General features: G+C 39.7%; 1 protein-coding gene across 2 annotated transcripts in view; it reads right to left on the bottom strand.

The window, feature by feature from the left end:
- Window positions 1-18,145, bottom strand: part of LOC108882668 (copine-9) — a 70,426-nt gene that overhangs the window by 37,747 nt on the left and 14,534 nt on the right. The window contains exons 3-6 of one of the 2 annotated variants that reach the window (XM_051071045.1): window positions 12,637-12,683; window positions 8,665-8,768; window positions 6,834-6,872; window positions 5,272-5,352 (exon numbers count right to left, since the gene is read on the bottom strand). In XM_051071045.1, the coding sequence (XP_050927002.1) occupies window positions 5,272-5,352; window positions 6,834-6,872; window positions 8,665-8,768; window positions 12,637-12,683 (271 nt within the window). Of the gene's footprint in view, window positions 1-5,271; window positions 5,353-6,328; window positions 6,379-6,833; window positions 6,873-8,664; window positions 8,769-12,636; window positions 12,684-18,145 lie in introns of those variants that run through there. The other variant, XM_051071046.1, reaches the window with a different exon arrangement.

The raw sequence follows: 18,145 nt of genomic DNA, 5'->3' as shown, positions 1-18,145 counted from the left end.
TATTCCCTGCAGGCAGCCATCAGAGACACTGACCATATGGGAGGAATAGTGATTGCGTTGTGTTGGTCTCTTATTGTCCCATTCTCCTTTTCATTTTCACCCTTATTCAAAAACACTTCCTGTTCCTTTTTGGTTCCTTTCAATTTGCTTCTCGATAAACCCTTTAGGCCATCAAGAGCCAAACTGCTCGGCTTGTGGTGGAGAGGGGAGGGAGTGTAGGTATTTTTGTGACAAAGCCACGGACACAAGGTGTATGGAGAGATCATTAGGGAATAATGTGACAGTTACGTTTCTCTGCTGTATTGCTTCACTTGTAAGGGCTGTTTTTTAAATTCAAAACATTTGTCCTTAAAGGGAATTGAGGCCACCAGGTATTTTTGTCTCAGGTATTTTAGGACTTTTGTATGCATGTTAATGAATAATTGAAATACAAAGTTATTGGTGGGATTATGGGAAATCTTCAAAGCTTCACTTGGATATTTGTCATGACAACAACAAAATGTGCCTCAGTGGATGAATATTTCTTTCTTTCTGTGCAGTTACACCTTTAAAGCTGCACTAATCAATATCTTTTAAAATAATTAAGAATCAAGTGACTATTTTTAATGTGACTCTGACACTCACAGTGATGAATTCACAAAGAATCATTACCCAACTCGACCTACATCTTCCCTCAGCTCTAGAGAGTGTTTCAACATCTTCCTGCTCACTGCTTTGGTTTAGGTTTAACTGTTTTTTAGTCTTACAGTTCTCATTAACCTTGTTTTGAGCAGGAACATAATGGAATATTTAGCAGCTCAGGAGCTGGTGGAGATCAAAAAAGAGCTACAATGAGAGTGGATTCTGAAATTACATGTGTCAGGTGGGCAGAAACACAACTATAAATGGATGCTTTTAAGTGCTTGCAAATGCCAAACAACTTTATAATAAAATATGTAATGTTGTATTTACAGCTTATTCTGCAGCTGTGTTCATTGATGTTGCACTAATGTTGCAATGCATGATGGAGTTCCAATATTTTTTTACAGTGAGTTATTTTTTTCTGTTTGGTACTGCCCAACATGTTGAATTTTCATTGAATCAGACTGGGAAAATAATGGGCTCTGCTACACAGCAATATTTGCACAAATGTGTCCCCATTTTGTTTGTTTGTTTGTATGTATGTTTGTTCTTGTGCACATGTACAATGATGCACATACATTCCTGCCAGCTGTGAAGGAACACTGCAAAGCAAGTTTAATCTTTTTTGTAACGGAAATGCATTTCACATGTTTGTTAGGCATCATACATAAAATGCATTTTGTGTAGAATATAAACAGAAATTTTGTTCCATCTCCATGAGGCTTTAATGACTCACACCTCTTGATTTCTACTCTCCTTGTGATGAGGAGGAGGTTTGAAATGATATATGACAAAGTGTGCATTGTTTGTTTGTTCATGGAGTCTGGTGCTCCGAGAAAAAAAAAATTACTTCTAGCTCTCCATATCCAACTTTGGTATCTGCTGGCAAATATTTGAATATAATAAAAAAAAATCTGTTGCCAAGAAATATAAAGAACACTGTAACACCATAAAGTTATGATTTAGCTTAGTGGCTAATATCTGATCAAAGCAACACCACTTTCCTCTATCCTTTCTGCCACAGATCTGCAAATCATTTCTGCAACAACCACTAAATATGCCTCAAATATAAGAGCAGCAGACTTTAGTGACATGCAAGACTTTCAGGGTGAAACAGCTGATTTTCCAATCACATACTTGTTGACTTCAAAGAAGATATTCAAGAGAAAAGGCAGATATGATTGAAGAAATTTGTGAATCCTGTCTGAATTAAATTTTAGGGAATTTAAATTCCAACATGCTGCAAGTGGTTTTCTACAGTCACACCTTCATTTGATGGATAGATCAGGCTGTTATCTGTACAGTGTTAGAGAATTCCCCTTGTCAGTGTCTTTAAGCTCCATTGTCCCCCATTAATCACAAAAGGAGTCATTATGAAAATCCTTCAGACAGGGGTCTTGCATGTAACCTTTCACTTATGTCACTTTTCTCATTTCTTTCCTCAAGGTGGATTCCATTAAGGGATACAGTGAAAAGATAATTAATCACATGGAACTTATGGCAGGTTTGTGATGAGTGTGAGTAATTGTCCCTGTCTTTAAAAGTCCATTTAATAATAATAATAAAAAAAAGGGGGGGGGGGGCATAAATCCATTCATCTCTTTTATGTTGCCAACATTTGTGTGTATGATAGTTTTCTTTTGAAACCTTTAGTATTAACCCTGCACACTCTAAGTTGTCACCTTTAATGGCTAGTTTTGTATTTGTGTGTGTTTTCAGATGCTGGCGTCACATTCACTTTACATTCCAATGATACCAAAATGTTAAACTCATCGTTGTATTCCCTCTCTCCACTCCCTTTTTGCTTTTCTCTTCACCCGTCGCTCACCCACCACTGTGGCATTTAGGCTGAAAGCAGACCATAGCCGGCTGATTGTTTGGTCTGTCTGAGTACGATAAGCTTTCTAAAACATGTCAATAGTGCTGCTGGCAGGGGACAGCTGCAGGGGCCGTAAACTGGCCCCTAGTTGACTGAACTCTTTGCCAAGTCCAGGGGAAGTCAGTGGCAGTGACTCATATACTGTACTACTGTTCCAGAGTGAAAGGGAGAGAGAGAGAGAGAAACACTACAAACCCAGTTAGACAAACTGCTAATGACAGGCTGGTGTATTAATTATACAAGTAAGTAAAGCTGTTGCTGCTGGTTAAGTTAAGCCTCCATGACAATGCTTAAGATGTTTTCGTTGTGCAAATTAGCTAACTAGAAAACTTGAACAGCAACTTGAAATTTTGGTGAAAATATGAATAGAATATTAAATGCAATTGGTAAAATGCTAAATGTTTTGGCATGCTGTGGTACGGCTCCAGGGCAGGCAATGTCCCCCACTTTAGTCCAAGCTGTAATATTTGAACAATAATTGGATGGATTCCCATATAAAATAAATTGTCTCAAAACTGCGTACAGTTCAACATTGGTGTGTTTGAGTGCAATGTTTCAACATGCTAAACTAAGATGGTGAACACAGTGAACATTATGCTGCTTAATATGAGCATCTTAACATTGTCATCATGAGTATGCTAGCAGGCTGATGCTAGCAGTTAGCTTAAAGCATTGCTATGCCAAGGTACAGCCTCAAAAAGCAGGTAACATGTCTGTAGTCTCCTGGTCCACGTGTTGTCAGACAGTGAACCTGGTAACATCAGGATGTAGTGTTGCTGTGACAGCACTCAGCTACCTCCAATCCTACCGTCCAGTACAACACAGGCTGCTGTGACTTTTAAGCTGATGTTGCACTCAGTACCTGTGAAATCAGCTCGCATCACCATAGTTTCTTTGCCATGGTCACATGGTGAGCAGTGGCAGCAAGTTGAAAAAGCTGAACCATAATTAACTCTGATGGCGCACAGTCACAAGAGGCCACCCAGATATTTAGACCAGCCTACACTGAAAACAATGGAGGCTGCAGCAACAACTGCTCACCTTTAGAATTCTGCAATATTTTGATTCAACTGTGATCATGACACAAGATTCAGAGCTTTCCTTGCTTTCCCTAAGATATAAGATAGAGCATCTGGTGCTAAGATGCTAACATAAATGATTTTAATAACTTTTATTTGTTTGAAGAGAGCAGAGCTGAAACAGTTAGTTGGTTAATCAATTAGCCAAAAAATGATTGGCCAGAAAATTATTGTAATTATTGATTTCTCGCTTTGAGTCACTTTTCGGGAAAGAATGTCAAACATCTGCTAGCAGAAACCAAAATGTGTTTACTTTCTGGTTGTCTCTGTTTTATGTCTTTGCAAATTGAATGTCTTTGGGTTTTGAACTGTTGGTTAGAAAAATAAACACCTTTGAGGACATCACTTTGTATTCTGGGAAACTGATGAACCCAATTTTCTGACATTTTAACAACAAAACAATTGAGAAAATAACCAGCAAAATGAATTAATATGACAATAGATGCAGCCCTAGAAGCCAGCACAATGTATCCTAACTCATAGATGGAAAAGGTCTATCTTTACCTTGTGAGCTATTTCTAGCTCAGACCAGCGTACTTGTTTAGTTACCTTGACAGATTCGGCTTTAGTTCTCCTCAGAAGTGGCACAGGTGGTGGTGACCACCTGGCGGCGCACATTTCACCACCACCTGGGACACTTCAGAGGAAGGCAGAGATACAGCTCAAACTGTCAAGGCAAACAGGCAGGTTCTCTAGCCTGTCAGTAAGAAACAGCTCAAAAACAAAATATCATCTACTTCCTCATGTTCCCCTTGCTATAAGTTCCACTGTACTTTGACTCTATTCAAAATTCTAAATCAAATTTGGTTTCTTGTTACTGGAGCACCAGTACACGATACTCATTAAAATTGTATTCCTTCCAAAAATAAGGGATCAGGAATCACTGTAAAGAGGAAGAGCACAACACAAATCATCTCTCTTTTTTCTTGTGAAAAAGTGCTGCTGTGCTGCAGTTAACACTTGTTCAGCTGATCTATACAGCTTTTGATTCATATGTTCTTCTACAATGAGTGTTACTGTGAGGACTTCAGGAGTGAAGAATTGTCTCCCTGCATGCTGTATGATGAGCTCCTTGGTGTATAGACATATAAAGGCCATACCTTGTCCTTGCAATAAAATGGGTTATCTGGCTTGTAACCTCTCTGACCTCACATCTCACTCTGTCTCCCAGCATTCCTTTCACTCCTCAGAACAGTGTGTTATCTAACACAGCACCAGTGCAATAAAAATAGGGGTTTCTGCTTATAAAGATTGTACTATATTCTCCCCTTTTTATGCAAAAATAGCATTAATTTCTGCAGTTTTCATATCACAAACCAGAAAATATACTAACACAGGCATCAGCCCCTTTTGTCTAACATAATAAAAACTCTTTAGCAACAAGAGCTCAGCATGCAGTGATGCAACAGCCTGATGTGGCCCCTCATACCCTGATCAAACAATGTAATAGATGAGGCTATTTAAACTGGGTGAGTCTATACACACTGCAGTGAGATGGCTCATATAGTGGTGTTTCCCACACAAGCCATCAATAAACATGGAACAAGAGACATAGAGGAGGACTAATTTCACTCTGCTCATCAGTAGAAATTATTTATGTGCACAATATCTCGAAAATGATTCACTGAACAAAAAATGCAGTGATTTCTCACTAATACAATAGACAGGATGTTAGGATTTTGGCAAGCTTACGAGAGGGTCCTCTCCAGCCGTCCTCCTGTGGAGCCGATGATTTCTCCAAGGGTACAGAAGGTCTGGCCCAGAAAATCCTTAGGGGGGGAAAAGATAGAAAAGAGAGAATTAATTGCATGACAGGGCCAAGAGAGAGTCCTGGTTTCAAAAGGCTCTAACAAACAGAAAAAGACTATAAATACAACCTGCAGATTCAATAATAATGCACTGCTTGATGCAGGCATTGTGCCGTTCATATTTTTTTTACACATCTCCAAGACACCACCATGTGTTCAGTGCTGACAGATTCCCATTTATTGAGGAGCCCTGATACTTTTTCCACAAGACTTAATAAGTTAGCACTGGGAGCCAACCCATTAAAATATATGAACACTAAACTAATTGCTCTACACATTTCTGGACCTCCTGTGCTTTAATAAACAGAGTTAACACTTAAGATATTAGCCTCAATAGCAATTATGAAAGACTATAAAATCAATAGGGGTACTAGTAGAGTTATTAAAGTGATTAAAGTTCCATTAAAGTTTAATCTCATTTTATTGAAGTGTCATTTTAAATTAAACATTAAATTTAAGGTTTAATTTCACACACATTAGCATGTATTGACCCAACTAGGTCAAGCTAGAAATCCTAGTGGGCCATATTACCCAGGTTCTTGTTGACCGATTGATTATTCTTAAAAGGGACATGTTGTGGGTAAGGCAAAGCTCCTCATAGAAGAAAAGAAAGAGTTTTTTCCTTCAATCAGCCTTTTCAATGAACAACAGATTTTGGATTTTACAACCAGCCCACACACTACAAACAAAAACATATGGTAACTTAAACAAGCAAGGAGATGACACGACACAATAAAACTCCTGCACAGCAACACAGGGCAGAGCGCTGTGTGCTGATGCTTGTCATGTGTGGGCGAGAACAGGTGTAGGTGTGAGTCCCACAAACCAAGTGTGTCTGTTGCTCCTGTAAATGTCCTGACATGCACAATCTGCTGTAGTATACTGTCTCAAACAGTAACAGCTGCTTTTGCTTTGAAGGCGAGTTCTGAAAGTTGCTTTACCTGAACGAATGATAAAATCCAGAACAACAACAACACTATGGTGAAAGGGTTCCAGGAGGGAGCTGTTTGTGTTTGTCCTTGATGAAACAAGATGAAAGAATGGGAGAAAAATACAATGAAAGTAAAGTGACTGAAACACAAAAACCCACAAGACTCTGTGAACACTGAAATATGCTGGAAACTAAAATGTGAAATGAATGAAGAATAATACTGGGATTCATGATGAATCTCCACATAAACTACTCACCTTCTGCTCTCCCATGTGATTTATTTTGTTAGGAAAACAACAACAAAAAGGCTTTGTCACAAGATGGATATACAGAATACTAAATACTCACTGTAATTGTTATTCATGTTGAATCATCATCAGCTGCTGCACTCATTCACTGTAAATTAGCTTTAACAGTAGGGCTATGAGTAATTCAATGTGATAGACTTGAGGCTTGATGTTAGTTGTCAGCCCTGAGTCAAAACTGTCATCTGAGTTTGACATACTGTACTTACATGTTTGGAAATGTTACAGCTTCTGGAGTCCACATTGTACCTGCCAGAAAACAAAGGGTTTTTTATTGTTTAACTGAGCAACATATTACAGTATAGTGTTTTTTCTGGTGACAAGTAATGTAAGAAATTTGAAATGTATTAATCCTAGTAATGCTATGTTACTTTGACATTTTGGGGGAATGACAATTTTACTTGATATAAACTTTGTCTTTGTGTGTATATGTTAACTTTACTCAGGGGCTGGTGGTTGGAGGAAGTAACTAATTCTCTTTTTTTATTTAGATGTTGTTACATAGCTAGCTAGCCATGATCCAGGCGACATTGTTCAGACTTTGAGGAACATGTTCACAGAATCACTGGTAGCTCTGGACTTCTACACCCCATTCTACACCTGGTATTAAAATGCAATCTGTATCCAGATACATTATCCAGGTAATAAATGATCTGATCTTGCCTTTGTGTTCATACTTGATATCATTAATGTGTTCTCTCTCCTAAGAGCAAAACCTGCAAATGGATAATTCAAGGTGCTGGCAAATCAGCTATACGCATCAAGATGTCTATTATCTATTTCTGTAGGAACTGTCCCATTTGCTTAGACAGCACTGTCACCCCCAAAAAGCCAATGAGCATCTTATTTCCTGATGCCTGCAAGTACATGAATTTTCATGTCACTATAACCGTAGCCTTACAAAGACTGGGGGTCAGTTGGGTCAGAGGTCAGAGCAGGACTGACAACGTCATGTTGGTACAGATGCTGGCACATTGTATGGGTTGTGTTTACATCTGCCTAAGACAATGCAAGCAAAACTACTTCCAGAGGTGGTCAGGCAGATCCAATGACAAAATGTTTACATCTTAAATTGCATTTTTCCTTATCCGGATAAGGTGATACAGACTGTGTTTTAATGCCACATGTAAAGGGGGTCCTAGAGTGCTATGTGGCAATGTGCAGTTATACTGTGTTTCTGTATATTGTTGACGGTTTCTATAGCCGTGACATCATAATGACAGTATTAAGAGGTGGGTTAATTCAGGTGGGACGCCAGTGAAGGTCTAGGTGTGAAATGCACGGCCCATCACTGCCTTTTCTTATTTTATTTTATTTTATTTAACAAACTGACTAAAAAGACCCAAAAATGACAGTATGTTATCTTGATGTTAGTGTAACACTGTGATAAATACAACCTCTTGCTACTGTGGTATCTGGGTTGCTTCTAATTTGGGGGTTGGTTGTAGAAAATGATCTTGCATAGCAAGAGGGATGCTCTGAAGCTGGAAATATGTACAACAGCAACATAACAGCATCATCACAATGTTCCTGTTCCATTTGCATGTTGAAAAAAAATCTTACTCACTGTATATAAGTGACTGCAGACCTTCAGACCCCACTGAACAATGAAAGTGTATTTCTGTGTCTTGATTAAACCCACAGAGGCATAAAAGTGATCTTTACCTGCTATTGATTAAGGATAACAGCTAGGTGAACTGTACAAAATAGCCAAGTGGGTATACAGATGCTAATTTAAGTCAGTGGGGCTAACAAGGGGTTGAGAGGTAAGAGGCCTTTTTAAAAAAATCTCCTTCTATGATTGGACATCTAATTTTAGTAAAGATTGGTTTGTTCATTTATTCTAATGTGGAAAAATTAGCTTTTCACCAAGCTGGAGACCTGTAGAGGGGAAATTATTCAAATGTAATCAAAGGCATGGTTCAGGCAGGTTCTCTACTTAGAATCCACATTTGAGTATGTACATAGCAGGATGTATTCAAATTTCAAATTAAATGAATTTAGATTTATTCAGAAAAAGTGAATGTGTCAGTCTACTTACACATCAAACCTCAGGTTTTGTTTCTCTTCAAAGAAGAAATCCAGGACAAACTTCCTGACGAAATCTGGATTCCGAGTGTTATCGATTACCTCTGTCCTGCCAAACTATAGACATACATAAATAAGAGAGTGATTATTGGTGGTAATAGTATCATTGATTTAAGAGTCAATATATGTTATTAAGCTTGCATTCAGAAAATACACCAGAGAGAGAAGTGAATAAAATTCATGAGATTCAGCCACTACCCTATTACCATTGTAGCATTTCACACAGAATTTGAATCCACAAATTCAAAACCCCTTGTAAAAACATCAACACATTGTATCACACAGAGCTTCTTTGTGCTTTGTGTTAAATCTTGTGTCCCCAGAGAAATCAGTCTCCCACATTAGTGCAACATTAGACCCAGCACTCCAACCTGCGAGCTCACAAGGTCCCAGTCCCAGCCTCCCTCCTGGGCCAGGCCGTCTCTCCATCTCCCTGACAATCACACCAGTAATCCCCCCGGTGGACTGCCAGCCTCGGCTCTGCGGCCTGGCCCGACAGCACCGTGTAATGAGCTATTGATCTTGGCACTGCCTCACCGCAGCCTCAATACCTCGACTCATGTCTTTAGTGCCCAGCGCACATAATCCACGCTATCAGCTGTGTCCCTAGCCTATCCATTACCAAGGCCTCTCAGGGGAGTGTATTGGACCTCAGAACCTACCTGCTGTATCGACCAGCAGGGAAAATCCCATGATATTTCCTTGTAGTGTTTCTATTTTCAGAGCTAGAGACCTTTGGTTTATAATCTCACTCGGGAGTGATTGGTTAATAGGTGCTGGGGCATTGTGGGTGAAGGGCAGGGTATTGCTTTGTTACTGGGGAAGATGTTTTTGGTTGTCCTAGGATAAGTAAAGTGATTGGAAGGACAGTTATTGGTTTCAACAGACTGTATATTTGTATAGGACTATAAAATGGGTCTATTACAAATGCCATGCATTTCTTCCAACTATCTTTCAAACTACCACTTTGAGAGAGAGGGGACATTTATTAGAATCAGAAATACACTGGTTGATAGTGGAACCCACTCAAGGCCAAAATTAAATAAATAAATAATAAAAACAGTGGTGCTTAAAAGAAGGATTGTGTTTAAAGTTTTTTGGGTTTTTTTCCGACGCAGTTGTTGTGTGTTGATTTGTAAGAGATTGTGTTTGGGTAAATGGAGTTTATACAGAATACGGTAGAATAGTTGCATTAATAGAAAGCCTTTGTGAAACCAGTTTATTGTAGAGTTGTTAACAGAGATTTGTCGCTTAGGAAATCTGCAGGTCTCAAGGTGACGACTGATTGTGTCTTATAGCTTACTTAATGGGCATTACAGTAAAAATACAGTAGTGAAGCCCAATGGTGGGTTGTCAGGGCCAGCAAGGCCTTCTCTGCTGGCCTAAACACTGTCACAATCACTGAATTATATTTTTATATGTTTTTTCCCCATTAATACTATATGTATTAAACTGTTCCCAATAGTCTGTTCTCCTCATCTCATAGCTTTCCTCTTCACTGTGCTGCTTCCAATACAGTCTGCTTATGTTAGAGCTTTCATCCAATCAGAGCCCTGTGTTGCCAAAGAAATCTGCCTTGAGGCCTTAAGAATCAACAGTGCAGGCCCCTGTAAATTAAAATAAATGGTGATGAAACTGTTGCTCCATAAATCCTAACCCATCAGATTTTGAGTTTGAACACACCAGGGAAGGCCTAGGTGTGAAATGCACTGCCTGCCACTGGTAGAGGCCCACCACAACATTTACCATGTATGGTAGTAATAGCAGTAGTATTAGTAGTACTTTGATAGCGTTCGTCAGCCTTTTTATCGTGTCAGTTTCATGTGTGTGGGTAGGTTAACTATGTTTATCTTGACATGCAGGCTGGAGTGAACTGACCCTGAACATACTTTATGTTCTACAGCATGACCAGGGGTTTAAGTGGGATTTGATGGCCAGGGGAAACCTATGACCCGTTCAGTCGATGAGGGTTGAAACGCGATTGTATACGCTAGTGAGTCCAGTCCTGTAACACCCATTCAGAATGCTGTCATGTGCACCCCGAATGACAGGTACACAGAGAGAGCCAGAAAGAACTTTATTGATTTTCTGATGGTCCACCGTCAACCGTTAATGCTACTACGGTTGGGCAATATGTTACCATTTACCAGCCACTGTCAGTCCAACAGCTGGCAGTTACATATTCGCTCAGATGTGTGTACTGTGCACTAAATAAAATGGCAAATATTTAGTAGCTAAAATATTTGTCTAATTGCCCAACCCTACGTGCTAGCCAGCCACAACATACTAACACTAGTCAGCTACAATAGCTCCCTGAACTAACTTTTTTCCTGCTCTTCTGTTTCCTTGCTCTGGCATTTTGTTCTGAGGACTGTAAATGCTTTAACTCAATAAAGAGTTTTACTGAAGAGGGAAAAATCCACAGAGGTCTCATCTGGTTATTTCCAGGTCAGTAACGTTTTACGGTCAATGCCACAAATTTGTGTGGCAGAGTTCACCTAAGTCCAACAAATTCCATTAAACTAAACTGATTTCACCACAAAATTTCACAGTTGAAAATGCTGGTGTTATTTGGTGTTTATTCTGGTTTCTGAGCAAGTAACCACATACATAGAGCAGTCCATCTGCAGTCTTCCATCAGCCACCACAGATGATTTGTGGGAGACTGTAAGTGGAGGATTATATCCATTGGCTGGGAGAGATGAAACCATTTGTGATCAGAAAACTATTTAGCGCACTGCCTGATAAAGCTGTATAGTAAATGGGCAGAAAAGAAGCACACAATAACAATAGCCTTACACAGACAACAAAAAACAGAAAAACTCAGAACAGAGGGCGGAATATGGACTAGCTGGGGACACCATATTGAACCTTCAGGATATAGTGATGTATTTAAAAAAAACACTTTTCGCCAAAAGTGATTCAAATGAACTATTCCTCCCCATGGTACAAAACTGAACTTACAAATTATACACTGAGTTCTGTCATAATGAAAAATATGATGTCAAAAGCAAACAAAGGATTTGTAAGGTTTCCATTCAAGCACAATTATCTGTTCATGGTGTCAATATGTGTACGACTGGCAGCGAGATGTTTACTCTGCTGATTGCAGCGCAATTCATGCCGTGTTTTTGATTAAGCCCTGTCACGTGGCATAAAAAGGTGTGAGGTGTCTTGAAGTGAGGGGATCAGCAGTGGCAAAGCCCTCGGTGACACATCAGTGTTGACTTTGAATTTGCAAATGTAAATACACCAGCTGAAGACAGGGTGCCACAGGCAAATTAGATAAAGGAGAATAGGTCTAAGAGATGACATGGAAATGTGTCTGTGTGCCAGAAGAGACGTAGTGAAAAAAAAAAAAGATAAAGGGAAAATCAAAGAGGCAGTAAAGAATGGAAGGCCACATGACCCTGCTTTTAAAAAAGAGTGACAGAGGGTGAGACAGCAAGAAGTCAGGGGGAACAGATGGTGCATATTTAACGGAAACCGAAAAGGAATCTCCCTCCTTCTTCTCCTAGCCCAGAGTCATGCTGTGAATTCCTTTTGTCTAACATCAGAAACCTGATATAATGAGATCCTTTTTATTTATTCATTCTTTAACCTCTATTGTTAATTCATCAGCTGGGGTCAGTTACATGGTTATATATATATCTCCTACCTTCAATTTCAGACAGTGGTTACACTTGTATGAGCGAGTGAAGGGGCTGGCACTTTCAATTTTCTAGAACAATGTTCTCAGGGGTTTGCAGTGAGTTGCCTGTGGACTTCATTCTAATACCCCCTCTCTTAGTCCTGACTGAAAGTCACTAGCATCAAGGAAGTATCTTAAAGTTAATACACATTGTTAAAAAAGACACACATATACTGACAGGTAGAGAGAAAAAATGGATATTGATGTTAGAGAACAAAAAGTTTCTTAACTCACCTCCCTCCACTCTTTGGTTCCCACAGCCTGCAAATATAGGACAACCACTGAAAGGGAAAGAGATGGAGAAGAAGTCCAAGGGGAAATATGAAGAAAAAAAGAATAGCAATTAGCTTGATGGTTTTTACATGTCGACACCTACATCACCTGACAAATATTAAAAGACTAAGGCAAGAAAATCAATATGACCAACATTCTTTTTCATTAGATCTGGTGTAGCTAGAAGCAAAGTCAGTGATTCCTTAATACAAACCATTACAACACAAAGGATTTAAGGTATATTTAATAATAATGAATACGACAGTAAGCAGATTCATGCCCAAATATGGCAAAACAGAAGTGTAGGTGAACTTTAGGACAATGAAAATATAGTGATGCAATACATCATTTTGACTTTTTCACTACTGAACCAACCCCCACTGAAATATCGCAACAAATGTTGCTTGCCATGACATTTTGTACAAACATTCGTTCCCGAGAGGATGAATCCTACTGAACCAAATTAAAGTTTCAACAACTACTGGATGAACTAACTTTCCATTAGTGCCATCAGCAGTATCAAGTGAAATATCTGTACATCTCCAAAATGAACTGAAAAAAAAAAAGAATCCTAATAACCTTAGTGCATACAAGTGCATAAAAAAACTAAGAACTGTGTTTAAAAATCTGTATATCCTTCTTATTCAAGAGCAGAAGCACATGACCTGATTAATTTATATTGCCAACAAAGCATTTGCATTTATTTGCACATTATTAGTGTTTGACCTTTTCTTTATTATTCTGACACCATCCTCTGGCAAATTGTTACAATTACTTTACAACGGCTGCTTAAGAACTTTTATCTGTCTAGAAGTTTTCTTTTTTCTTTACAATGAGCATTACAACCTTTTCAAAGCTGTTAGCATGGCTTCTGCCACAGTATTCTTAAAATAAAGTAGCTTTGGTGAGTAAGCCTAAGTTACACTCTGTCCCCTAACTAGTCATTATTCATGGTTTTCTGTTTACAAGGTCCTACTGTGGTTTGTTCACCAAACAACGCATTTGTCTTCTGAGAAGAAATTTTGCTTTGAGGACAACTGCATAAATATACAATAGAACAGAGGCAGCCCAATTATAACCTGCAAAGTTATCATGTTGTAATGTTAGGATCAAACACATACAATATGTGAATGCACAAGCAAACAAACAACACTCACTAAAAGCTCTTATGGGATGTATTAATAATTGGCCAAATGTTGCTGTTTGTGTCTAGACGGGCACATCAGCCTTTGTGTGCCTCAGTGAAGTTTGGACATTAGCTCTAATGAACTTCAGACTGTCTCGACTGGCAGACGATTAAAACCACATTTTCCCTCCTAATGAACAATTAACAGAGGGGAGATAACAGAGAAAGGGCAGCAGGCAGAGAACCTTTTGGCCATCGTGTCTTCAAACAAAAAAATTTTTTTCTTTGTCAGATTGTTAATCATACAGAAAGTATACAGCACTGCTTAAAAGGTTTTTGGAAATCTGAGTATTACAAGTTATTACAAGTCGGTTTGTGAGCAACATGTTTACCTCCAATTACATTACAGAAAAGAAAACATGGTAAATGCCCGGCAGAGATTTAATCTGTTTGTATCAAAGTCATATCTCAATGCTCTCTCTGCCCCAACAACTGAAATAATGATGTTCAAGAGTCAGAGAGTCTTTTTATCTGGATCAAAGTCATAGGGCCTTTTTCTCCAAGGTTGCAGAGTAACATTGCATCAGCCAAACAGTGGACTCAGACTAATCTGTGTTGAGGTTACATCAGTGTCGGCCATGTCCGATGACCCGGACTGATTGCCTGCTTTATGGAAAGTGACTGAGAGAGGAAAGAGCCCATCTGGTTACCCACAGAGCCACCAAATCACAAGGCAATTCGTTGTCACTCCAAGCCCTACTCCAAACTACAACTCCTGACAACAATCTGGCTACAGGGTGGGTACCCAGGTGACTTTGAACATGAATGAATTCGAATTGAGCACAAATCACATTATGTTGTCACGTGGATCCCCAACTTAGCAGTGTACAGTAAATAGAGTGCTGCAGAGGGCAGAGGAAAAAGACTGCTTTCCAGGAAACAGGGATGTACACAGACACTTTCATGGTGCAATTGCTGAATAAAAAAAGGCAGCCCTACACCACGGTATTTGGTCCCATGTTTTAATATTCGCACAGTGTATAAAAATGCTTCACACACAAATACACATTTATAAACCAGTGCTGGGTGTACTGTCTGAGCCGAAGCCCCCGAGCGATCTCCTCTGTATTCTGTATTCTCTTCTGTATCATGTGTCAAGGGCAGCAAGTATGTACGAGAGCTTGTATCAGCAGCAGTTGAGTCAAGACGAGTCAAGAAAGGTAAGCCCTAAGGAGAAAATGTGACTCAGTCACCACATGCACTGCTTACTGCTACTCGGTATTGGCCCTCAGAGTTTAAGCATATGGCATGTATACAGTATACTACAGTATGTCTGTGCCAAATGAAGCATTTATTTCCCGGAAGCAGTAAGTACCAGTGTGGACCTGGTACAAATCAAACTTCCAAATACATCAGTGAAAAGACTGTGCGGTGCATGAATCTGTACGCAAGGACACACAAGGAGATACCACCTCCATTAATATAGCAATCGCTTTTCTCTCACTTTGGCTTTAAGGAAGTCATGGGAGTTTACTGGCAGAAACACAACAAAACGCAACATGTCGATGATCTGCAGTAGAAATACAGAAAACATGCAAAAGTGGGCAGGTATAATCATTAGCTTCTCTATGACATTTTAGCAACTGCAGTTTAACAAAAAATTTCCACTTCATACACACACACACACACACACACACAGCAGGGTGCATTCAGCAGGTAGCCCACACGACTGATGTTACTGTCTTAACAATGGCATTTTATTTGGTGTAATAGTGATGATTTGGTGTAATTATCATCAGACCAAAGGCAGCACCAGAGGCAACAACTGCTGTGTAATTAATAATTGCAATAATCTGACAATATATAGTTCTGAATTTTGTTCAGAGGGACACTTTAGTCAAAGTAGGTAAAGGGGCAGCAGCTCAAACCATGTGCAGATCCCTATCAGCAAATATTTCACTGCCTTGAACTCCTTCATGTGATTTATCATTCTGACAGATTGATATGAGATGTAAAGAACACGCAATCTCCAGTATGTATGTACATGCAAGCACACTAAGAGACATCTCAATCCTTTCATTGCTGAAATTTCTGTCCCATCAGTGTGTTGAGTGTAATTGAAAAAGGCAGAGTGTATGTTTGGACTCATCCGGCTAATGCCAAGTGAGCTGACAGCAACAGTCACCTGTGTAAAGGGTTTTTTGACTGGGGATTTCTTGTTGCCCACCTCCTGGATTTGCACTGTAGGAGAATATAATCAGAGAGTAAGCAGACATACACAGGATGCCACAGGCTTACTTACAGGCTGAGGGCGCAAGCTGTTCGCTGTTCGCTGTGAGATGGTTGGGTGGTGGGAGTGTGGGATGAGTGTGTGTGTGTGTGTGTGTGGGGGGGGGGGGGGGGGGTGCTGGAGAGAGAGGACCGAGGAGCTTTAAAGAGGATGAGGGATGTAGGTAGGTGGGTGAAGAATAATAGAGAAAAGGGAAATAGATGAAGACACGGGGGCACGGCAGAAGAGGAGATGAGGGAGATGAGATGAATAGACAATTGTTTGAAAAAGAGGTGCAGAGTGGAAATCTGAGTCTAACACACTCAGGCGGTGGCAGACTTCAGCTGGGGAAGAAGGGCTAGGTCTTAAGGGCTTGACTGTCAGAAATCCCTTTCAGATACACCTCTCACACAGCAATTTCGGTGAGACACGGTGGGCACACATCCCTGATAATCTATTGATCTGCTGCCAAGAGACGGATAAGGCAAGAGAGCCCAGAACCTTTGGAGACCAATTCTTGAACCTCAGTGGAGCAGCCATGACAAAGCTGCCCAGCTGGGAGCCAACAGAGGGAGATACTCAGCACCTGACAGGGGGTTTCTGTGTCCAGCCTTCTTTGTGAGTTATGCTGCAATAGCAAAGAACACCCCATCACACTGAACTGAGATGGCACAGATTACCCTTGATTCTTATTTATGTCTAATAGAGCGGATATGTCATTAGAAATAGTGCTCATTTGCACATTAAGCAGACACAGAACAAAAACATTACCATTCATTTGGAGGCATGCCTCTGGCTGCCTGATGAATATACAACCATACACACTCCTTTTTGCCCTATTTTGTTCTCCACCAATTACTGAGAAAAATGTCTCTCTTTTGCTGACATGCCCCATTATGTATCTTCACCAGCTAGTTGAAGAGAGCCATATGTTCTTTTTTCACAGTGTCTTTGATTAACCTCACCATTGGTATTATTTGTTCACAGATTTTATTCACACTGTTTTTTTTTCTAAATACAATTCTGTTCTACACATGCACAAACTCTAATTTGTCATGCAGATGTTTAATTCATGACAAACCTTGGAGTCATTTGAGAACATCATTTAACAAGCTCAACAACAATCTTGTTGGCCCTTATTTGAGCCAATAGAGCCAAGCTAACTGGTTCTCTCTGCTTCCAGTCCTTGTGGTAAGCTAAGCTAACTGCCTTCCCAGCTCCATCTTCACACTGAAACCATTATTATGCAACTATTTTATCTTATAATAGCTCAAAATCATTTTGATCTTACAATAACTTGTAATAGGGAGAGTGGTACCTCTTTCATTCCCTCTTTGCACCCTGAACACCTGTTCTTGCTCTATGTATCTTGGGTTGAGCGGGTACAATCTCCTGTGAGAAGTGCAGCTGCATTTAGTGTTTAATGCATTGCTGCTCTATGTTACATACAGAAGCTGGCTCTGTAAGTCATTTATCAACCCCACTGATGAATTTTGTGTTTGTTAGCTGAGAGATAGGGTTTGTTTCTGGGAGTTGAATTTAATGCACATTTAATGCAACATCCCCTGCTCAGCAGTTACATACAGCTGCTTTAATGCACAGGCCTGGTATAGTGATTAACCACACAACAGTGGTTGATTTTGTTTCATACATCCAATTCATTAATTGACTTATCATTATGTGGTTGGCTTCAAAACCTACATTCCACAGCATCTGTAGCATGTTATTTTCATGTGGATATCCTCTGACCTAAAAATGATCTATTTTTTGACAAATTGCTTTTTTAAGTTGATGTATTAATGTCTTAAATCCTGTGGGTGTGGGATGGACGACCATGAAAATCAACAGTGGCTGCTCAGTCTTTCCTCAGATCTCATTAGGAGACATTGGCGGTGATTAGAGACCAGTGACCTTTATTAGATGGTATGACTCAGGCCTTACCTTTAGATGTTGAATTATAACTGACCTGCCTATAGAAGTGGAACCTCTACACCTTGCCACCATTAAAATGAATTCTTCTGTGCTGAAATACTTACAGCTGCAACCCCCCACAGAGACAAACCTGCAACAGTTCT

The sequence above is a fragment of the Lates calcarifer genome, linkage group LG6 (genome assembly GCF_001640805.2).
Source record: "Lates calcarifer isolate ASB-BC8 linkage group LG6, TLL_Latcal_v3, whole genome shotgun sequence".
Taxonomy (NCBI): domain Eukaryota; kingdom Metazoa; phylum Chordata; class Actinopteri; family Centropomidae; genus Lates; species Lates calcarifer.
Note: the sequence above shows the minus strand (reverse complement) of the source record. Positions and strands in the feature narration are given on the sequence as shown.